Source organism: Capra hircus, chromosome 6 (genome assembly GCF_001704415.2).
Source record: "Capra hircus breed San Clemente chromosome 6, ASM170441v1, whole genome shotgun sequence".
NCBI lineage: Eukaryota > Metazoa > Chordata > Mammalia > Artiodactyla > Bovidae > Capra > Capra hircus.
The window spans coordinates 77,803,965-77,828,974 of record NC_030813.1 but is presented as its reverse complement, the minus strand read 5'-3'; the positions used below and the strand labels follow the sequence as shown (position 1 = coordinate 77,828,974).

At 35.6% G+C, this 25,010-nt stretch overlaps 1 protein-coding gene across 9 annotated transcripts in view; it reads right to left on the bottom strand.

Moving 5' to 3' along the window:
- The window catches only part of ADGRL3 (adhesion G protein-coupled receptor L3), a 945,437-nt gene that overhangs the window by 372,324 nt on the left and 548,103 nt on the right, over window positions 1-25,010 (bottom strand). For all 9 annotated transcript variants that reach the window (XM_013964661.2, XM_013964654.2, XM_013964662.2 and 6 more), the window contains one exon: window positions 16,308-16,417. In XM_013964661.2, coding sequence (XP_013820115.1) covers window positions 16,308-16,417 — 110 coding nt within the window. The remainder of the gene's footprint in view (window positions 1-16,307; window positions 16,418-25,010) is intronic.

The window sequence follows — 25,010 nt, the reverse complement described above, 5'->3', positions numbered from 1 at the left end:
ATTTCTTTTTCTTGGAGATGTTCTTGATCACTGCTCCCTGTATAATGTCACAAACCTACATCCATAGTTATCAGGCACTCTGTCTAATCCCTAGAAAAAGCAATTTCCTCCTACTTTCTTCAATTTAAGTATGAATTTGGCAATAAGGAGTTCATGATCTGAGCCAGAGTTAGCTTCTGGTTCTGTTTTTGCTGACTGTATAGAGCTTCTCCTTCTACGGCTGCAAAAATATAATCAATCTGATTTCAGTATCGACCATCTGGTGATGTCCATTTGTAGAGTCTTCTCTTGTGTTGTTGGAAGAGCGTGTTTGCTATGACCAGTGCATTTTCTTGGCAAACTCTGTTAGCTTTTGCCCTCTTCATTCTGTACACCAAGGCCATATTTGCTCATTACCCCAAGTATGCCTTGACTTCCTGCTTTTTCATTCTAGTCCCCTGTAATGAAAAGGACATCTTTTTTGGGTATTAGTTGTAGAAGGTCTTGAAGGTCTTCATAGACCATTCAACTTCAGCTTCTACAGCATTACTGGTCAGGGCAAAGACTTGGATTACTGTGATACTGAATTGCTTGTCTTGGAAATGAATAGAGATCAATCTGTCATTTTTGAGATTGCATCCAAATACTGCATGTTGGACTCTTTTGTTGACTATGATGGCTACTCCATTTCCTCTAAGGGCTTCTTGTCCACAGTAGTAGATATAATGGTCATCTGAGTTAAATTCACCCATTCCAGTCCATTTTAGTTTGCTGATTCCTAAAATGTCGATGTTCACTCTTGTCATCCTGTTTGACCACTTCCCATTTGCCTTGATTCATGGACCTAACATTCCAGATTCCTATGCAATGTTGCTCTTTACAGCATTGGACTTTACTTCTATCAGCAGTCACATTCACAACTGGGTATTGCTTTTGCTTTGGCTCTTTCTCTTCATTCTTTCTGGAGTTATTTCTCCACTGATCTCCAGTAGCATATTGGGAACCTAGCAACCTGGGAAGTTCATCTTTCAGTGTCCTATTTTTTTACCTTTCATACTCTTCATGGGGTTCTCAAGGCAAGAATACTGAAGTGGTTTGTATTCCCTTCTCCAGTGAACCATGTTTTGTCAGCACTCTCCACCATAACCCATCCATCTTGTGTGGCCCTTCATGGCATGGCTCATAGTTTCATTGATTTAGATAAGGTTGTGGTCCATGTGTTCAGATTGGTAAGTTTTTTGTGACTGTGATTTTCAGTCTGTCTGCCCTCTGATGGAGAAGGGTAAGAGGCTTATGGAAGCCTCCTGATGGGAGAGACTGACTGAGGGGGAAACTAGGTCTTGTTCTGATGGGCAGACCATGTTCAGTAAATCTTTAATCCAATTTTCTGTTGAAGGTTAAGTCTAAAGAGGATGCAGAGTAGGGAATATGTGCTAAAAGAATGCACAGAATTGAGGGTGGAAGAGAAAAATTGTTTGATGTGTCTTAGTACCACGTTGGGGTCAAAGAGAACAACTGCATAAAATAGCGCTGTTTCAAGAGCTAAATCAGGACAGATTGCCCTGTAACTAGTTCTAAGAAGGACTCAAAATCCTGAGGTGGTCTAAAAAAAAAAAAAAAAAAAAAAACAAGAACGAAGACAAAAAGTCTTGTCTGTGAATCTATACTGACAGTCTAGAGCAATAGAGATGGCTAGGATACCCAGGGCTTCCTGGGATAAATTAAAAGCATAACAATTCTAAGCCCAAGAACACTATAGCACTGATTGTCAAAAAACTTCAGAAATGGGTAAAATGTCACAACCATCTTAATTTTAATAGCTATGATATACTCAGAATTTAATATATATACTGGGAATTTAACATATATACTGGGAATTTAATTTAATATGGCCATCACTAGATAAACCTTTTTATGTATATTTAATTTTAATTTTCACAGACACTGTGTGACTTGATTATGATCCCTACTTTCTATGTGAAAAGACTCATTCACAGAGCAATAAAGTCATTTCACCAGAAAACAGCTATTAATTAGCAAAATCAGAACATAAATTCTAAGGTTCTCACTCTTACTGTTATAGTCTCATGCTTGAGAGAACTGGTAAGGGAATGGAAAATGTGACAGGACCTGCAATGTGCCTAAGTAATAATTAGAAATATGTCATTGCCATGAAAAACACTTGGAAGGAGTCACTTCTTTTGTCTCTATATCACTTATTATTCTATCCTGCAATGGTTTCTATTCCAGTTGAAGTATAAAGCAATTAGCACAAAGAGGACAAAATCTATTATTAAAACACAATTGTAAAAACAAAGGAATATTGAGTTCCTATCCCTTTCTGATTCAATGTTAATATGATTACTCTAAGGATGACAGAATTATGAGATGATTATGGTTTCTTGGAAGTTAGAAAACAATCATATTTATAATACTGGGGGCATTTAGGCATTGTACAAAATTTTGAAGATAATTAGGTTTTTATTGGGCTTCCCTGGTGGCTCAGATGGTAAAGAATCTGCCTGCAATGCAGGAGACCAGGGTTTGATCCCTGGGTCAGGAAGATCCCTTGGAGAAGGAAATGGCAACCCACTTCAGTATTCCTGCCTGGAGAATCCCATGGACTTAAACTGGCAGGCTATACAGTTCATGGGGTTGTAGAGTCAGACATGTCTGAGCAACTAAGTACTGATAAAATGGAATTAAATTAATACATGCAGAGTTGACTTGGAAGTCCATAAATAATGGATTTAATTCAAGTATTACTCAGTTACTGTGAAAAATTCTTCTTTGCTTAAAGTACAAGAAAATTTAAATGGAAACTCACTGCATTTATTCACCCTATCTGATTAGCTCATATGTTAACCATAAACTACTTATTCACCCATTCAATATTTTTGCTGCCTATTATAAGTAGTTCAGTTCAGTTCAGTTGCTCAGTCATGTCCGACTCTTTGCAACCCCATGAATTGCAGCACACCAGGCCTTCCTGTCCATCACAAACTCCTGGAGTTCACTCAGACTCACATCCATTGAGTCAGTGATGCCATCCAGCCATCTCATCCTCTGTCGTCCCCTTCAACTCCTGCCCTGAATCCCTCCCAACATCAGAGACTTTTCCAATGAGTCAACTCTTCCATGAGGTTGCCAAAGTACTGGAGTTTCAGCTTTAGTATCATTCCTTCCAAAGAAATCCCAGGGCTGATCTCCTTCAGAATGGACTGGTTGGATCTCCTTGCAGTCCAAGGGACTCTCAAGAGTCTTCTCCAACACCACACTTCAAAAGCATCAATTCTTCAGCGCTCAGCCTTCTTCACAGTCCAACTCTCACATCCATACATGACCACAGGAAAAACCATAGCCTTGACTAGATGGACCTTAGTCGGCAAAGTAATGTCTCTGCTTTTGAATATGCTATCTAGGTTGGTCTTCTAGTGGTGCTATAACAAAATACCACAAACTTGGTGATTTTAAACAACATACATTTTCAGAAGTTCAAAATGGGTCTTAAGGGCTAAATTTAAGAGGTCAACAGAATTGTGTTCATTCTGCATGCTCAAGGGGAACGTCTATGTCCCTGTTCTTTCCAGCTTCTTGTAGGACACCTGCATCCCTTGGTCAGTAGCCCCTGCTTCCATCTTCAGTGTGCATCCCTCCAATCTCTGCTTCTGCTGTCATATCTCTTTTGAATATTACTCATTATTTTCTTTAATAAATTTTATTTTTAATTGGAGGATAATTGTTTACAATGCCATGTTGGCTTCTGCCATACAACAAACTGAATCAGTCATAAGTATATATATGTCCCTCTCCTCTTAAACTTCCCCCTACACCCCACCCCATCCCACCCCTCTAGTTTGTCACAGAGCACTAGGCTGAACTCCCTCTGATATATACCAACTTCCCACTAGATTTATTTTTCATATAGTAATGTGTAAGTTTCAGTGCTACTCACTCAATTGGTCTCATCCTCACCTTCCTTCATTATGTCCACAAGTCTCTTTTCTATGTCTGTGTCTCTATTACTGCCTGCAAATAAGTTTATCAGTACCATTTGTTTCTAGATTATATATATATATGCATTAATATATGATATTTGTTTTTTTTCTGTCTTGCTTATTTCACTCTGCATAACAAGCTCTAGGTTCATCCACCTCACTAGAACAGAATCAAATTCACTCCTTTTATGGCTGAGTAATATTGCATTGTATATATGTACCACAACTTCTTTATCCATTCATCTGTTACTGTCTTGCCTCCTTTTTATAAGGACATTTATGATTAGATTGGGTCTCCATGGATAATCCAGGATAATTTCTCCTTATCAAGATCTTCAGAGTCTGTAAAGTCTGCAATCAAATCAGCAAAGTCTCTCTGCCACTTATAAACACCTAATCATGGGATTAAGATATGGATTCTTTAAGGGAACATATTGAGTCTACCATATAAGTATTTAATTGTGTAAAATAATTTGGCTTTAATAGCAGGGCTTTGAAAAAATTTTAAGCAATTTAATAAAATTTACAACATTCACAGGATCTGTGATCTATCACATATAGGAGGAATTTTGAGAAATTACTCAAAAATAAAACAAAACATTAAACTTTATATACATTTATCCCTTTACTAATAACACAGTTTATTGAGGTACCATGATGTGAAAATTTTAATATTTGGATTAAGTACTTTCTATGCAATTGATTATTTTTTCTGCTTTCATAAGATTAATGATTATAATACACTAATACCCTTCCATAGTATTTCAATTGATTTTACAAGAATTTAGAAAAAATTTTTCTGAAAAATAAACTCTGAAGATCTCACACATCATACTTGCTATAAGATGTTCCTAGTAGCAAACACTTTGGAAAGAAAACCTTCACTTTCACATGTTTTCACTACTTTTTGTTCCATATGCTATATATTTTAAAAACAAAATGTTATATTCCATGTCTCTTTAAATGTCATGTTTATGTTATTCAATTTGAGGGTCTTATAAAATTTTATTTGCATTAAGTTTAAGTGCATTAGTTATATAATCTTACTATTTCAAATGAAGTCAGTGAGTATGGGTAAGTTAACCTCTCAAACTGCAAGTCTATAATAACAGTTTGCTTCCTAAATCAAATACTTTCCTAACTCACCAAATCCAATTAATTTTTAATCCTTGAAGAGTTGACACATTGGAAAAGACCCTGATACTGGGAGGGATTGGGGGCAGGAGGAGGGGAGATGACACAGGATGAGATGGCTGGATGGCATCACCGAGTTGATGGACATGAGTTTGAGTGAACTCCAGGAGTTGGTGATGGACAGGGAGGCCTGGAAACTGTGATTCATGAGGTTACTAAGAGTTGGAAATGACTGAGCGACTGAACTGAACTGAACTGAATTGAACTGTAATTCATCTTGTTTTCTGATAATTAGCATCATGTCTACATTTACATATTATTCAGTACAGTACAGTCACTCAGTCATGTCTGACTCTTTGTGACCCCATGAATCGCAGCACACCAGGCCTCTCTGTCCATCACCAACTCCCGGAGTATGCTAAAACTCATGTCCATTGAGTTGGTGATGCCATCCCGCCATCTCATCCTCTGTTGTCCCCTTCTCCTCCTGCCACCAATCCCTCCCAGCATCAGAGTCTTTTCCAATGAGTCAACTCTTCGCACGAGGTGGCCAAAGTATTGAAGTTTCAGCTTTAGCATCAGTCCTTTCAATGGACTGGTTGGATCTCCTTGCAGTCCAACGGACTCTCAAGAGTCTTCTCCAACACCACAGCTCAAAAGCATCAATTCTTCAGTGCTCAGCCTTCTTCACAGTCCAACTCTCCCATCCGTACATGACCAATGGAAAAATCATAGTCTTGACTAGATGGATCTTTGTTGACAAAGTAATGTCTTTGCTTTTGAATATGCTATATAGGTTGGTCATAACTTTCCTTCCAAGGAGTAAGCGTCTTTTAATTTCATGACTGCAATCACGATCTGCAGTGATTTTGGGGCCCCCAAAAATAAAGTTTGAAACTGTTTCCACTGTTTCCCCATTTATTTCCCATGAAGTGATGGGACCAGATGCCATAATCTAAGCTGTCTGAATGTTGAGCTTTAAGCCAACTTTTTCACTCTCCTCTTTCACTTTCATCAAGAGGCTTTTTGTTCCTCTTCACATTTTGCCATAAGGGTGGTGTCATCTGCATATCTGAGATTATTGATATTTCCCCCAGCAATCTTGATTCCAGCTTGTGCTTCTTCCAGTCCAGCATTTCTCATCATGTACTCTGCACAGAAGTTGAATAAGCAGGGTGACAATATACAGCCTTGACGTACTCCTTTTCCTATTTGGAACCAGTCTGTTGTTCCATGTCAAGTTCTAACTGTTGCTTCCTGACTTGCATATAGGTTTTTCAAGAGGCAGGTCAGGTGGTCTGGTATTCCCATCTCTTCCAGAATTCTCCACAGTTTATTGTGACCCACATAGTCAAAGGCTTTGGCATAGTCAGTAAGGCAGAAATAGATGTTTTTCTGGAACTCTCTTGCTTTTTCCACGATCCAGCGGATGTTGGCAATTTGATCTCTGGTTCCTCTGCCTTTTCTAAACCAGCTTGAACATCTGGAAGTTCATGGTTTACATATTGCTGAAGCCTGGCTTGGAGAATTTTGAGCATTACTTTACTAGCATGTGAGATGAGTGCTACTGTGTGGTAGTTTGAGCATTCTTTGGCATTGCCTTTCTTTGGGATTGGAATGAAAACTGACCTTTTCCAGTCCTGTGGCCACTGCTGAGCTTTCCAAATTTGCTGGCATATTGAGTGCAGTACTTTCACAGCATCATCTTTCAGGATTTGAAATAGCTCAACTGGAATTCCATCACCTCCACTAGCTTTGTTGATAGTGATGCTTTCTAAGGCCCACTTGACTTCACATTCTAGGATGTCGGGCTCTAGGTGAGTGATCACACCATTGTGATTATCTGGGTGGTGAAGATTTTTTTGTACAGTTCTTCTGTGTTTCTTGCCACCTCTTCTTAATATCTTCTGCTTCTGTCCTTTATAGTGCCCATCTTTGCATGAAATGTTCCCTTGGTATCTCTAGTTTTCTTGAAGTGATCTCTAGTCTTTCCCATTCTGTTGTTTTCCTCTATGTCTTTGCACTGATCACTGAGGAAGGCTTTCTTATCTCTCCTTGCTATTCTTTGGAACTCTCCATTCAGTTGGGAATAATCTTTCCTTTTCTCCTATGCTTTTTGCTTTTCTTCTTTTCACAGCTATTTGTAAGACCACCTCATACAGCCATTTTGCTTTTTTGTGTTTCCTTTCCATGGGGATGGTCTTAATCTCTGTCTCCTATACAGTTTCATGAACCTCTGTCCATAGTTCATCAGTCACTCTGTCTATCAGATCTGGTCCCTTAAATCTATTTCTCACTTCTACTGTATAAGGGATATGATTTAGGTCTTACCTGAATGGTCTACTGGTTTTCCCTACTTTCTTCAATTTAAGTCTGAATATGGCAATAATGAGTTCATGATCTGAGCCACAGTCAGCTCCCAGTCTTGTTTTTGCTGACTGTATAGAGCTTCTCCATCTTTGGCTTCAAAGAATATAATCAATATGATTTTGGTGTTGACCATCTCTGATGTCCATGTGCAGAGTCTTCTCTTGTGTTGCTGGAAGAGGGTGGATTATCTGGGGAGCCCATAATGTACCAGGTACAATACAAAAAGTAATGGAAATTACATGAAGTAGCAAAGAACAGACCCTGTTTAAAAGGTGCAGCACATACTCAGCTCTGGTCTGCAGTTGCCCAAGGGAATGTAGGTCAAGTGTTTCTCCAGACTTAATGTTAAAACTGACTTGTTGATATCTGAGAGGCCTAAAGAAATCCCCTGCAGGCTGTATTTAGCACAGGACTAGCTCTGAGATTTGGTGATGGACAGAATTCTGGCATGCTGCAGCCCATGAAGTTGCAAAGAGTCAGACATGACTGAATGACTGAATTGCACAGTCTACTGAGGAGTTTGCTTCTTTTTATTTACATGTAGGCTCTTTGACAACCCCATTCTCCTTCCTTGGCAACAACTGAATTTCATGGAGTCCTGATACCTGCAGGTTGCTGGCCATGATGCAGTCCCTGGTGGCTCAGATGGTAAAGAATCTGCCTGTAATGCAGAAGACCCAGGTTTGATCTCTGGGTTGGGAAGATCTCCTGGAGGAGGGCATGGCAACCCACTCTAGTATTCTTGCCTGGAGAACCCCATGGACAGAGGAGCCTGGCAAGCTATAGTCCATGGGGTCACAAGAGTTGGACATGAGTTAGTGACTAAACCACCACTATCACCATTATTCTTGCTTAGAGAATTCCAGGGATAGAGCACCCTGTCAGGCTACAGTGCATGGGGTCTCAAAGACTAGGAAATGACTGAGCAACTAACACTGAGTTCCAGCAGAGATATTTACAGGACTTAGATTACACAGACCGTTTTTGGAACTGATTTATCCAAACACGGAGTTCTTGCTGTCCACTAACACTGTCTAGATTACTGGATCTTGAGATTTGCCTTTTTCTCTTTTGATTCTGGAACTATTACTCTGTTATTTCCCAACCCTCTCTCCCCCAAAAGACTGTTTTTCATCTTAGTCAAAATTGTTTTTTGCAGACTACAAACAAGTATTTCTAATTAATATATTAGTTACTTACATTAAAAATAATTTTCTACCTTTGTGTTCCTCACTGTGATGCGTATCAGGACTCAAAAGAATCCCAGCATAGAGGGGCATCAGGATTTCTACCCTGCCGATCTATGGCTTCATTTCCTGTCACTCTTGTATTTTGTTTTTATACAAATACCGAACTGTTTTCGTTTTATATTCACCATAACAGTTTCTTATCTGTCATTGCCCCATCAGCCAAAACTGATTGCCCTTCTCACTAAAGTATGCTCATTCTTTGAGGCTCAGCTCAAGGGCCATCTCTTTCAGAAAACCTTCCCTAAAGATGTACCCACCTGTTACAAACATCAAGCGCTATGAGACGGACATGTCTCCTCAGTGTGCTGTGAATATGAAGTGCTCAGCTGCTTTGCTGAACAAGTAACAGTGTAACTTTGGGGACCTTGAGTCTCATTGGGCTAAATTCCTCAAAGACAGAATTTTTATCTTAGCTTTCTACCAACTATTTAGCACAGTGTCTGGTCTGCAATATAAACTGATTGAGGAAAGGACTATAAGAGAAGGAGATCCTGAAAGCAACTGATATCATCTAGTTTAAACTAACTTCCATAAACATATGAAGCAGTTGGACAAAAAGCATGAGAGAGTTTAGGATGAGAACTTCTAAGAAAGTATATAGTCCACTCGTCCTTCCTGTTTTTCAAATGTATAATAGCAATTTTTATGAATATTTCATATTTATTATATACAATAAAATTTTAATTAACTGCTAAATAATCTGACTTACAAAAGCTTTATAAATTGTATGTTAGGTGCAAGATACTGTCAAGTATAGAGAAAATATTTAAGAAAGAAACTAGTGGGGAGAAAAAGGAGAAAGGAAAGGAAGAATTTTGATGTTCTTTTAAGTATCATTCTAAAAACAGAATTTAGATAACTGATATTCTTCTTACAGAAGGATAAGACTTGATATATTATAAGAAGGTATAAAATAATAATATGGAAAACAAATTGGTTGCTAGTAGCATTCTTGAGGCACTTCCCAGGTGGCACTAGTGGTAAAGAAGATGCCTGCCAATGCAGGAGGCATAGAGACACCAGTTTGATTCCTGGGTTGGGAAGATCCCTTGGAGAAGGAGATGACAACCCACTCCAGTATTCTTGCCTGGAGAATCCCATGGACGGAGGAGCCTGGCAGGCTATAGTCCATAGAATTGCAAAGAGTTGGACATGACCGAAGCGACTTAGCACAGCACAATATAGCATTCTTGAGGAATATAGTAACAAACATCAAATAACTTGGAGAAACTAAAATTAATAAATACTTTTTTTTTTACCATAGATCTTTCCTTTGAGTTAATAAGGTATGTCTTATAGATAAGAGTTTCTTTTGTTTATCATTCTAGCAATGAACATAATACTTTTAGAGGATTAAATTTTGATCACATTTCCTTTCTTCTTTCAATCATTCAGTACATATTTATTTAATATCTCCTATGTATCAAGCTGGAAAATGTACTGAGGCATTGGAAATCAAATTATATCTTGACATTTTTTTATATTTAAAAACTTAAACCTATGGGTTAATTTCAGTACAATGAGCTTTAAAATATATAATGACTTATTTACATAATAAATACCAGTAGGAAAGCAATGTGTGCACATTTTAAAATATACAATCGGTGCACATTTTAAAATATATACTCAGGTAAACATTACTTGTAAAATCTATTTGTGTGTGTGTTAGTAACTCAGTCGTGCCCGACTCTTTGTGACCCCATGGACTGCAGCCCACCAGGCTCCTCTGTCCATGGGATTTTCTAGGCAAGGACACTGGAGCGGTTTGTCATTTCCTTCTCCAGAGCATCTTCCCATCCCAGGGATTTAACCTGGATCTCGTGACTGCAGGCATATTCTTTACCAACTGAGCTACCAAGGAAGCCATAAAATATATTGTTATTTATAATTAAATATTTAAAGGCTTTGTTCACTTTAAATGTTGAAATTATGACTTTTTTTGTAAAAAAAAAGTAGATTATATAATTATAAATATTAATTTCTGATAATGCCCTTTTTGCAAGTCTTTCTATAAAGACAACCTTATACATAACTCCAAATGGCTAATGTGAATGGTGAAAAAGTCTGTAAGTGCTATAAAATAAGACTGGTTTAACCAAACACTTGTTTCTAGTACCTCTCCAATTGTGTGCTTCCCACATCTATCTCCTAAGAAAATCTACCAGAGGAGAAGATTACTAGAATAAGTGGGAACGCATGTAAGAATTAAAGATTTTAAAATTAAAAAAATAAAAAACTAAAAAAAAAAATAATAAAAATTAAAAAAAAATAAAGAAAAAAAAAGAATAAGTAAAATGTGCTTTGTATTTTTAAAAAGAAGAAACAACTGAATAGGAAAGCTGGACTGTGAGAGAAGACATGCACTTTTTGAGTGTAATGTGCGTGAAATTGTATCCCTTGGAAGAAAGACAAATTGTCAGCAGGATATAAAGAAAAGAATTTTTTGCTCAGAAATACTCTGTGTAGGTGGTTAGTTGTTTTATTGTTTTCTTTCTAACTAAGTCATCCCCGTAAATTGGCTAAATGAAGGAAGCTCTACTTAAAGATGCTTACAATTTTTTTTATCCCAAATCAGACTAGAAGTCATGGGGCAGGGTGAGAAGAAGACCAGAGAGCAAATATGTGGCACTGGTAAAGGCTGAGTTTTAACCTCTTGAATATTTGGGTCATCTCTTGGAGAGAAAATATCACACAGGAGGAAAATCAAGTCGCAGAAGGAAAGGCAAAAGCTATCAAAGCCACAGTGGAACTAAAGTGTGACAGCAACAGAAAAAATATGAATTCATCCTACCCCAAATCAGGGTACCTATAAACCCAAACAAGAGAATACAAATAGTAGGAAGAAAAGATTAAATACAACTTTTACAATTTGAGAAAAAAAAAAAAAAAAAACAACTTAGTACAAGATATCCAAAAAACTCAGTGTAGGACAATTCAGTAGCCTCACTACATAGTTAACAATTACTCATTTTCCTTATTTTATTTCCTACTGTCATCTTTTCAAAAGAAGTCATAACATTTGATTGAGTCAGGTAAAGGTTCTTTTAAAACTTATTGTTCAATTATCTACCTATTTACTGACTCTTAAAACTCTGTGCAAAAATTATTGTAAGCTTATCTTAGATATTTTCAACTTTCCTTCTCCTATGTGATACAACAGACTTTGTTGAATTTTTCTATATTACCTTTAATATGCTTATATAAAATTAATATTGATATGTTTTTATACATAATTTTGTTTTTCCCTATATTTATATATCTCCTTTTTTTCTATATTTTACCAAGAAAAAGTATCACATTAAAAATCAATATTACCATGGAAAAATACAGAGTGTGTATATATATATAACATATATATACATATAAATATGAAATATCAATATTTTCCCATACATCAATATTAAGATCAAAGCATTCATAAATATAAAATATATCATCATATACATTTTAAAATATCATCTTAAATTCAAAATTAAAATGGATATTATAAAACTATATGACAAACAGAACCAAACAGCATCTCTTGTTTGGTTGTTTATTCAGTGGTACATTAGAAAAGCTTAAAATATTAATATTGAATCCTAAATATAAAGTCTGTCTTCTACTAATACAATGAGGTTTTTTAACACACATTTTAATTAATAACAAGGATCTTTTTTTCTTATAATGCAGGTAATTTAAAAAACTTTTAAAGTTACTATGCAGATAAAAGCCTCATTCTAAATTGTGGGTAGTATTTTTAAAGCACAAATTAGTCTTTGCCATAAAGCTTCAGTAGGTGTTTGGGAAAATAAATTTTGCAGCGATTCAGCTGCTTTAAGAGAAGAATACAAACCTCTTAAAAGTAAGTAGCAAAAGAACTGAGAAAAAGGGCCTGGGTTCTTGAAGTTCTTTCTTCATCATGTGCCATTACTGTACTGATGAAAGTTGAATATTGAACACCACGGAATAACTCATGAAAATATAAAGGGGAAAATCTATGTGTGGAAGTAGAGTTGCGTCCTTAAGAACAAATATTACAAACAGACTCAACTCTTGCCTCTGCCATTTTCTAGCTATTCTACATTCTATAAGAAACACTCTACTTATCCTATTGAGTTTGTTTCTTCTTTAGTAAAGCTGTGACACACATATCTAACAGGGAGAAGACTGTGAGAATTAAACAAAAGAGGGTATGTAAACATAAAGGGCTTCCCTGATAGCTCAGTTGGTAAGGATTCCATCTGCAATGCAGGAGATCCCGGTTTGATTTCTGGGTCAGGAAGATCCTCTGGAAAAGGGATAGGCTACCCACTCCAATATTCTTGGCCTTCCCTTGTGGCTCAGCTAGTAAAGAATCTGCCTGCAATGTGGGAGACCTGGGTTCGATCACTGGGTTGGGAAGATCCCCTGGAGAAGGGAAAGGCTATCCACTCCAGTATTCTGGCCTGGAGAATTCCATGGACTATGTAGTCCATGGGGTCACCTACAAAGAGTCCTATAACCAACGTAGTAAATGACATGTAGTAAATTTTAATAAATGTCAGCTCTTTTTATAAGTGAATTTTTTCCCTTTTTGGAAAACAACAACAACAACAACAAACAGTGCTTTTTTATTCTGGAGAAAAGTAAAGGAGCTTATCATCACCTAAATCAGGACTTGTAATAGTCTCCCACTGACTTACCCATGCTAAGATCATTCTAAGGGGAATATATATTATAAGACCCTCAGTGGATCCCTAAAACTGCAAATAGCACCAAACCTCAAATATACTGTTTTTCTTCCTATACATATCTATGATAACATTTAATTTATTAATTGGTCATAATAAAAAAAATCCATATTTCCAGCATCACTCCTTGTGCACTTTGGGGCCCTTTACTAAGTAAAAGATCGGTTACTCAAACACAAGTACTATGATGGCATGATAGCTATCATCACTAGACAGCTGAAGTGATGACCCAGATGACTACTAAGACACTAACAAGAGGGTAGTGAATGCAGTAAATATACTAGACAAGAGGATGATTCATGTCTGCGGTAGGACAGCAGATTTCACCCAGCTACCTAGAATGGCATATTATTTAAAACTTATAAATTGTTTATTTCTAGAGTTTTCCATCTAATAATTTCAGAGTGAGGTTGACAACAGGTAACTGAAATCATGGAAAATGAAACCACAGATAAAATGGGATGACTGTACTATAGATGAGGGCAAGTTGGTAAGGTGAGACTCAGAAAATTTTAACAGCTTACCTAAGCTAAAAGATCCAGATTTTTGTTAAGTTAACCAGGACCCTGCTACCTGGGCATTTTTCTAGTAAATATCCTACCTTTCAAACTAGTCACTCTATTTTATTTTATGGTTTTCAACTTCTTTTGGATTCTTTTCTTTTAAATTCAAGTTAAACTTACTAAATGAATTCCTAGTTATTCATTACACTTTTAACTGAAACAGACTGAAAATACTTTAAATAAACATAATCATACTATATCATATAAATTAAGCCATGTATAACCTGGATAGTGGTTGCACCTGTGTTTATAATTGTTATTTAATGAAATAATCAGATAAATATTCTAATATAGTATGGACATATTTGTAAAGTAATCAGTACATTTTTAGGATTATCAGAAACCTGTAAATACAGGATATTCAGGAATCAAATTGCCCAACTCTAAAAATTTTTAAGAGAGAGAGGAAATCTGTGATAAATCACAATCCTTTTATACAAATGTGTGGGAGCAAGTTCTCATTTATATCAAAATGATATAAGAAAATTATTTTTTCAGAATGAGTTTGGCACAGGATTTTGGAGTAGTTATCCTCAAAGAAATTTGGAAAAAGCACATAACATTGAAGAAACAGCTGTGAAATTCTTTAATTTTTAAAAATTGTATAAAAAACCAATATTAAACAAGACTTCTTCAGCTTTCATGTTTCAAAAATATGAATATAAGTTTCTTAAAACTGTCTTTAAAACTGAAGCACACCTTAATTCATACTTTTAAAAAATGCCTTCGGAAGTAGCAATTCTACATTTTTCACATAGATATTATTATTATGCTATCCAAGTATAATTGTCACAGTTCTAAAATAGACTACAAATTTTAGTTCTTTAAAATAACACTGATGAACAATAAATGGTCATTTAGCTTTATATTTTTATACAATGATCAGTCTCTGGAGATAATATAAGGGGAACCTCAACTGGGATTTCAATAAAACCTATACACTTATGGGCTTCCCTGGTGGCTCAGAGGTTAAAGCGTCTGCCTGCATTGCAGGAGACCTCGGTTTGAACCCTGGGTCGGGAAGATCCCCTGGAGAAGGAAATGGCAACCCACTCCAGTATTCTTGCCTGGAGAATCCCATGGATGGAGGAGCCTGGTGGGCTATAGTCCACAGGGTCGCAAAGAGTCGGACACAACTGAGCGACTTCACTTTCACTTATACACTTATGCTTCTGTATAATAAAGTTAGCCTATAAAACTTCACTAGATATATTTCTAATCAATCACATCTTAAATAAATAAACGATGGAATTTTCTCCTGATTGCTTTCACTATTACTTTTACATTTAAATCCATTTCTTGCTGGCCAAATTTCTCTCCATTATCAGAGTATACACACTTACAGCTCATAAGCAATGCACTGCTTTTTAAATAAACAGAAATGAGTGAAGCCCAGAAATATCTCTCAGCACAGTATACTTGCTGATCCCCAGACAGTTCGTTTCTTCTGAGATGTCAAAGGATATTGGAACCTGGGATTTGTTTTTGATCCCAGGAGTTTTCTACCTCTAGGATGAGCTGCATATTTAGTATGAGAATACAGGATTTCCTAAGTGCTCTTCACTAAGGTATTCCATGAATAATTAACTAGTTAGATCAAAATTTTTTCTTTTGAGATGGTGATTCTAACTTTGAATTAAAAAAAAGGAACAAAAATATTTCATTTTTGAATGTTTGACTTTTTATTATTCCTGAAGGAAAAAAATAAGTTCTTGGTATATATTTTTTCTGACATAAGGTTTGTAAAGACTAACTTCTTGAGAGTATAAAAGATGCATTCTAAAGAATGCTTTAGTTCATGTAATTCTTGCATTTTCTACCCAGCCTGTCCCCTCTGAATGAATATTTTTAATTCTCAATATGTTGGCAGCAGAGGAGGCTTAGATTTAATTGCTTCTATCAAACTGAAAATGTATCAGTTTCTATGCTACCCTATATACAAGCATATTGTTCACTTTTACTGCTGCTTGTTGGAACTAGAGGGATATAGTACTGACATATCATTCATTCATCCTTTTTCCTAAATATTTTATATTCTTGCATTAAGAAAAGAGTTTTAGAATAAGTACTGATTGATATATAGAAAAATATAGTCAAAATTAAATGCTGCAAGATCATGCAGGCAACATCTAATTAGTCCAAGTGTGAAGATAATGTATGACCTTGAAAAATCAAAATTATCCAGTTTTTAATATAACTTATGTGATTATTTTTATGTTTTATAGAGAATATGATGTCAATGCATGCAAAGCAATGCTTAATATCTTTCCTTTTTTAAAAGAAGTATAAGAATATACATACTGTAAGGAACACATTCATACTGCACTTCAAGGTATTTATAGGTTCCTGGACAAGGGTCTGGAAAAACATCAGGACCTGCCACCACTGCACACTGGGTTCTGTTATTGCACCTAAAGTCAAAGGAAAAGAAAAAATAATAAGTGTCTATATAGTTAAGTAATTATTGACATAAATACAAAATTTATCTGATAAATACTTTCTAATTACAAAGATTTAAGCAAGGTTTTGGGTAATTCAGGGTTTTAGGTTTACTAAGGTAATGTCTATAGTATACTTTAAAAAGCTAGACATTAAAAAATTCATTCAGTTTATTCATAGTAACTAATTGAATATTAGACTGAGCACAGCACAATATTGAGTTAGAAGTTAAAACACAGCTTAAGCAACATTAACTGGCCCATAGGATATTGTCAATGTGAAGACAGGACTATTTGGTAGGAAAATACTCTCATTCTATAAATAAATAATAATAATTAAGAAATAGAACCACAGAACTTTATTAGGCAGTAGTAAAATACATTCACTGATTATCATATCACTTTTATAGGCAGTGAACATGTTTTTGAAACACTTTTAGCTACATCTAAAAAATAAACTCAGTAAAATGTTAATATTTAAATATCAAAATCTAAGAATTTAATTTATATAAATTAGTATAAAAATACATAATCCCATAAGTAAGACTACTTTTAAGAATGTACTCTTATATTCCTCATGATCAGCCAAATAATGACATTAATGTTGCAGATTGCTATTCACAAATGTCAGCATCTAAGAGTTGACTTATTGGAAAAGACTCTGATGCTGGGAGGGATTGGGGGCAGGAGGAGAAGGGGATTGGAGGCAGGAGGAGAAGGGGACGACAGAGGATGAGATGGCTGGATGGCATCACTGACTTGATGGACGTGAGTCTGAGTGAACTCTGGGAGTTGGTGATGGACAGGGAGGCCTGGTGTGCTGCAGTTAATGGGGTCGCAAAGAGTCAGACACGACTGAGCGACTGAACTGAACTGAAGATTACCAAAGAGAAAGATCAGACATTACTAATGAAGTAGAAAAACAAATTAGGCATCTTTTGTGGCTTTGGGCTAAACAGATCTGGGTTATCTAGATTTCAGTTCAGTTCAGTTGCTCAGTCGTGAGGTAGTTTGAACAAATCTCATGGAGGTGATGGAATTCCAGTTGAGCTATTTCAAATCCTGAAAGATGATTCTGTGAAAGTGCTGCACTCAATATGCCAGCAAATTTGGAGAACTCAGCAGTGGCCACAGGACTGGAAAAGGTCAGTTTTCATTCCAATCCCAAAGAAAAGCAATGCCAAAGAATGCTCAAACTACCTAGATTTACTCATGGGTAAATATATATATAATGAAAATGATTTTGGCTCTGAAAAAGACACTCAATTTCAGAGCAGCCTCATTCTAGCAAATTTTACTCAAAATCTTTTTAGACTCAATAATTTATAAATCAGTAAACATTCCTTTTAAAATATATATATATATGACTTCTCCTACCCAAAAGAGTATTGCTAAGCACACAGTATGAGAAATTCTCGCTGCCGTTTGCTTTATGTTCTCATCTTACTCTTCTCAGAAATATATCTCAAGCTAGATTTTTTCTCTCTCTGTTTCTTTCTTTCTTTATTATTACTTTTTTTTATTATTTTCTTAATGATATGTTTCATTTCCTGGTATGACCTATACCTCTGAATCCTTGCTAGGATACTAGCTGGATAATGAGCATTTAGGGCAGAACTCATTTTGATTTATACTAAAAATGGTTGAGTTTACTTGAGGCTACCATTTGTCAGGCCTAATGAGGTTTTTATTTATTACCTAAATTAAGACAGATTTATTAGTGAATGTCTTAAACTTAAAAATATATTTTGTATTGTCAGTGAAAGAGTAATAAAGGCCAATATTCCATGCTCATCAGGCAGTTTATTGGAATAAGAGCTAATTCTGATGGTCAACATACTATAAAATTCTCTTGCATAGATTTAGGTCTAAGAATGATTATCAAACAATTGTATAATAACATTAACATAAATGTGGCTGTCACCAACATACATAGAAAATAGGTGGTGCAAGTATTTTAGTGTATTAACATTTTATTAAATCAGCAGTACTTTCCTATTACATATAAAAACCTTTGAGAAAGTTGTCTTAAAAGACATGACTTTTTTTTTTGCAGTTAAGAAATATAATTTTAACATCACACCTTGAAAAGATAAAATCCTAAATCTGTGTTAGGAATTTATACAATGAGCAGCTATATAAACTCAGTTATATCCAGATCATTACAGAAAAATCAGCTATTATCAGGAATGAATTCAAAGTAGAAATAATGAAAAATGAAAATATATGTGATAAAACAAGATTATATTTAAATATTCTATAAATAAAATACTATTGTTAATCTCAAGTAATTACAAGATTGAAATAAATATTATATATATTATATTCAGTTCAGTTCAGTTGCTCAGTCGTGTCCAACTCTTCGCAACCCCATGAAATGCAGCACACCAGGCCCCCTGTAAATCACCAACTCCTGGAGTTCACTCAAACTCATGTCCATCGAGTTCATGATGCCATCCAGCCATCTCATCCTCTGTCATCCCCTTCTCCTACTGCCTCCAACCCTCCCAGCATCAGGGTCTTTTCCAATGGGACAACTCTTCGCATGAGGTGGCCAAAGTATTGGAGTTTCAGCATTAGCATCAGTCCTTCCAATGAACACCCAGGACTGATCTCTTTAGGACAGACTGGTTGGATCTCCTTGCAGTCCAAGGGACTCTCAACAGTCTTCTCTAACAACACAGTTCAAAAGCATCAATTCTTCTGCACCCAGCTTTCTTTATAGCCCAACTCTCATATCCATATGTGACTACTGGAAAAACCATAGCCTTGACTAGACAGACCTTTGTTGGCAGAGTAATGTCTCTTCCTTTTAATATGCTGTCTAGTTGGTCATAACTTTCCCTCCAAAGAGCAAGGGTCTTTTAATTTCATGGCTGCAGTCACCATCTGCAGTGATCTGGGAGCCCAGAAAAATAAAAGTCTGCCACTGTTTCCACTGTTTGCCCATCTATTTGCCATGAAGTGATGGGGCCAGATGCCATGATCTTTGTTTTCTGAATGTTGAGCTTTAAGCCAACTTTTTCACTCTCCCTATATATAAATAGAATGTTTTATTTCTTGGCCTATTGTTTTACTTCCTATTATCAACCTATTTCCTAATTACTACAGCTTTATAGTAATGAAATTAATTTTGAATCTGTGCTATTTTTATAATTTTCAGATACAAGTGGACAATTTCAAATGTATATTGTTTAAACAATCAATGTTTGATACCAGCAAACCAAATTACTAGTTATTTATGAGTAGGGCATAAAGGTTAAAATTTGCAATTATGACAGTTTGTTTCTAAGAAAACTGTCTTGAATCAAAAATAATTTCACACGGTTATAATTGTATATGCAGATATTAAAATATATGCATATTATTTACATCCACCCATCTTACTATCTAAACATGTGAACTGATCATTCTGCATATCATATACTATTTAATTAACAAAAATACTAATTATTAATGTATACACAGGAAAACTGAAGCAAGCTGCTGGGAGCCAGCATGAGGAATCCCACCCGTGACAAGGTCATGCGGAAGGAAGCCTGACAAAACGCAAGGATGTGATTGGCTTCAGGGATTCCCCCTGGAAATTCCTGAGCATCCACCCCCCCAAGACCAGAATCTGCCTGCTTTACTGTGTTATGCTTTCCACCTACTCTTCTGTCATTAACAGGGGACTGTCCCTCCACCACCTTTTTCTGGGAAAAATTAGAGCTTTTAGATAATAAATCTCCTGGGCATAACGTGAGTGTTTCAATCCAAAAACCCCTCTGATGGCTTTTTAGCCTGCCTGCAGGACTCATACAGCTGCGCATGTGATTGTTTGAGGCCTCCTGACTGTGGGAGGCAAAGGAAGCTTAAAACATCCTAGGAATGTAGGGGCGTCCAAGGAGTCAAAATCATTAGAATAGCACTGATTAAAGGTTTCATTTGTTCAGCCAATACTTGCTGCCAAATTTTCATATCCTCTATTTTTAGATATAGTTGGTATATAGAAAAACAGGTAGTAGACCTGGTATTAGCAACATTAGATCTTTGAGTTAAGTACTTTCTTTGTTATAACCCATTGCACCTTTGTTCTACAGGAATGTAACTTTATTTAGTACTTTGAGGGTGATGCAGAGTAAAGAAAAGACACTTCTAGGGAAAAGGAGTTTTCTGGTTGATAGACAATTATCCAGGAAGAGAGCCATAAAAATGTTAACAAGCCTCTTGGCCAGAAGATAATGTAAACCACCTGAGACCTTTTGTATACCAGAGGGTATGCAAAAAGAAAGCCTTGTCTCATTGAGGGTCAGGACTGCTGCTCCTGCATAACTCTGCATATTCCATTATGTACAACTTGGGATATATAAGCTGATTAAAAAAAATAGTTTTTGGAGTCTTGCACCGATGCTGGGCTTCCCCATGTCGTTCTTTTCTTTTTCTGGCTGAATTCCCATCTGGAGCAGGGAGGCTCACCATGTCTACTTACTTGTCCTGGCTTCTAAGATCCGTAAGAGAGAGAGCCCAAGGCGGGGCACTCTCCGATATTGAAACGGACGCCGGTGGCCTAACGTGGATGGTGCAAGTTCCTTGTCTGGAACTTTATTGGCTTTCCACATATACTAAGTTATTCAGCCTCTTTTCTCCACTAAATTTTCCTACTACACTATTTCTTCCTAATCTAATCTTATATTAATAAATAAATAAGTCTTTCTTTGCCAACACCGTCCCCGCTTCGAATTCCCTGGATCCACCGGGGCTGGACCCCGGCAGCAAGCCACATTTATTATAAACATTAGATGCTGTCATGAGTCCCAAATATCGTATATAAGGGTAACCAAAGAAGAATCAAGAAAGGCTTGTAAATGATGAGACATATGTTTGAAGAAACCAAACCATGCTACATAAATAATATTGCAGTTATTGTCATCATTGTTCTATAGAAAACAATGCTTTACAGTATTTTCAATAGGTTATATTTTATTACTTTTCCTGTATCAAATGTTTTTCATAAATTAAGATCTTTAGAAATAAAAAGGTAGACAACCTCTAGAATATTATTTCTGTATCAGGTATATTACAGATTGTTTAAAAACTACCTACATTTCTACAGCTGCAGATTAAAGTCTATCCTCTTATTTCTCTTTCATGATTTCAGTCACTGTGAGTTAAAATTAAATTAATATATTAAAGATTATTGATCAATATATACCAGTAAGAAAACTTTTACAATTATATCAAAGTTGTCATAACTAAATTTATTCTACTTTTGATGATAAAAGCAAAATAAAATAATTGAATGTTCTGATGTGTTTTACATTCAGTTTTTTCTTTAATTTCATTTTAATTAAAGTATACATTTAAACATGATTTTCAATATCTCTGATATCAAAGATATTCTTAAAACTCACACTAAAGGATGAGAAAAGATTATAAAATATAGTCAAATGCAATCGAATCTACTAATATTCACAGGAAAAAATGCCATTATCTTATAATAGAATTAAGGCTTCAGTATTTGAAAAAAATTTCAACATTTTTTATCAGAAACTTTAGGCAATAAAATTTTTCTATATCAACAATTAACAATTTTCAAATAAAGCATTTGAATTAAAAAGCAGGTGACAATAACAAATATCCGGTAGAACTCTCATAGAAATATTGTGTAGTTTCAGTCTTTACATATATAACATGGAAGCCAAATTATTTTACAACCTCATTAAGTTAATTTGTTTATAAAACTGTATTAAAACTCTGTAAAGTATCATACAAATGCACAAGATATACTATTAATTACTGTTGCTATCCTCATTATTATCATTAGTCATTTGTTTTGGCATGGGTTGGTCACACTTTATTCTAGATAGACTGAATCTTTTGAGATAAACCTACAACACAGAAAAAGCTGACACACAGAAAAGCACATAAATTCTTTGGATTGAGAGTAGAAATAGGAAAAAAGCAGATTTACATTTCTTTTTACGGTAGGCCAAATAAATAGCTATTGTCATTTAGTTGCTAAGTCATTTCTGACTCTTTTGCAACCCCATGGACTGCAGCCTGCAAGGCTCCTCTGTTCATGGGATTTCCCAGGCAAGATTACTGGAGTAGGTTGCCATTTCCTTCTCTAAGGGGTCTTCTTGACCTGGGATTGAACCCATGTCTCTTCCATTGGTAGGTGGATTCCTTACAGCTGAGACAAATAAATTATTTGTGTGCAAATTACATTTGCCAGCATACAAAAAGCTTGAGATTTACAGTAACTCTTTAATCAAGCACATTCATGCATTTCTTACTTGCCACTTCTTTTTGAGATGAATATTACTAGTCCCAATTTCATAGCGGAGGGAATAGGTGTGGTGATGTGAAATAACTTTTCAGACTCTCTTAATTGAACAATAGGCACTGGACTCCAGAATGGTGACCTGAAAACCATGATCCCTTTGCCTTGTGTGAGTGTGTCATATATTTCATGGCACTCTGGGAAACTAATGTAATTCACTCTTATAGGTTTTGGGGAGTACTATTATGACCTGGCTCCTGAGAAACCTGTATGCAGGTTAGGAAGCAACAGTTAGAACTGGACATGGAACAACAGACTGGTTCCAAATAGGAAAAGGAGTACATTAAGGCTGTATATTGTCACCTTGCTTATTTAACTTATATGCTGAGTATATCATGAGAAACACTGGGCTGGAAGAAGCACAAGCTGGAATCAAGATTGCCAAGAGAAATATCAATAAACTCAGATGTTCAGATGACACCACCCTTATGGCAGAAAATGAAGAACTAAATAGCCTCTTGATAAAAGTGAAAGAGGAGAGTGAAAAAGTTGGCTTAAAGCTCAATATTCAGAAAACTAAGATCATGGCATCTAGTCCCATCACTTCATGGCAAATAGATGGGGAAACAGTGGAAACACTGTCAGACTTTATTTTGGGGGGCTCCAAAATCACTGCAGATGGTCTTTGCAGCCATGACATTAAAAGACGCTTACTCCTTGGAAGGAAAGTTATGACCAACGTAGAGAGCATATTAAAAAGCAGAGACATTACTTAGTCAACAAAGGTCTGTCTAGTCAAGGCTATGGTTTTTCCAGTGGTCATGTATGGATGTGAGAGTTGGACTGTGAAGAAATCTAAGCGCCAAAGAATTGATGCTTTTGAACTGTGGTGTTGGAGAAGACTCTTGAGAGTCCCTTGGACTGCAAGGAGATCTAACCAGTCCATTCTAAAGGAGATCAGTCCTGGGTATTCATTGGAAGGATTGATGTTGAAGCTGAAACTCCAATACTTTGGCCATCTGATGCAAAGAGCTGACTCATTTGAAAAAACCCTGATGCTGGGAAAGATGGAGGGCAAGAGGAGAAGGGGACAATAGAAGATGAGATGGTTGGATGCCATCACTGACTCAATGGACATGGGTTTGGATAGACTCTGGCACCTGGGGACAGGGAGGCCTGGTGTGCTGCGATTCATGTGGTCGCAAAGAGTCGGACACGACTGAGTGACTGAACTGAACTGATGATGATCTGATGAGGTAGACTTGCTGTGAAATATATAACTTGCCCAGTTTTCATTCAGATATGGTGTGAATCAGGCATTCGAAGGATGTTATGAATTTAAATTAACATGACATAACGAGGCCCTCTCAATTCAAGTTGGAATGAAGCAATCAGAAAGATGAATTGCTGAACATAAGTTAGAAGGAGTGATAAGACTTACATATATATATATATATATATACTTACATATATATATATAAGATTTACTTATATATCAGACATAAAAAAAGAAAAAGGATAAAAACAGGCCATTTTAATTCAATCCATATACAAAGATTCAAACTAAGCACAGTTGCTTCCTATTGATAAAAGTTTAAAATATTATATAATATGTTTAATAGGATTGGTTATTAGTACTAATTTTAAAGCAATATTAGTACTAATTTTAAGGTAATATTGCTTAACTTAGATGTCTTATGATGATTGTCAGGGAAGATACACATAATTACAGGATTATAAATTAGATATAGAATCATTTGTTGCTAACTTATTCATTCTAATATTATTCATAGCAGTATAAGAAAAAAAATGTTAAGTATGATAATGAAAAAGTAATACTGGGCAAAATTTCACCATAATGTATTGCAGAAAATAATAAAAATGAAATTGCTGTTTATGCACATATTATCTATTCTGTAAGTTCTAATTATATAGAAAATAATCAGCCTCTTTTAGCTGAATTTAATAAAGTGACAGTTGTTTTAACTTCCATATCTAGGTAAAAATTAGCATCCCATTAGCTGCTATTTAGTTAAAATACTTATAGATGAAGAATATCAAATGAATACTAAACATAACTGTATTTCAAAACATCCTTATAGACATATAAAGATTATATTGGTTGGTTCCATGGCTCTAGTATTTTACTATGGTAAAACCAAAAAATTTAAATAAAGTATTATTGTATTTATACACTGGGACTGTGACACATAGGGTTCTCCATTAATAAACCCAATTACATATTTTTATTATGCTCTTAAATTAGTGTGTACAAAAAATCCAATCCAACAAATATTCAGA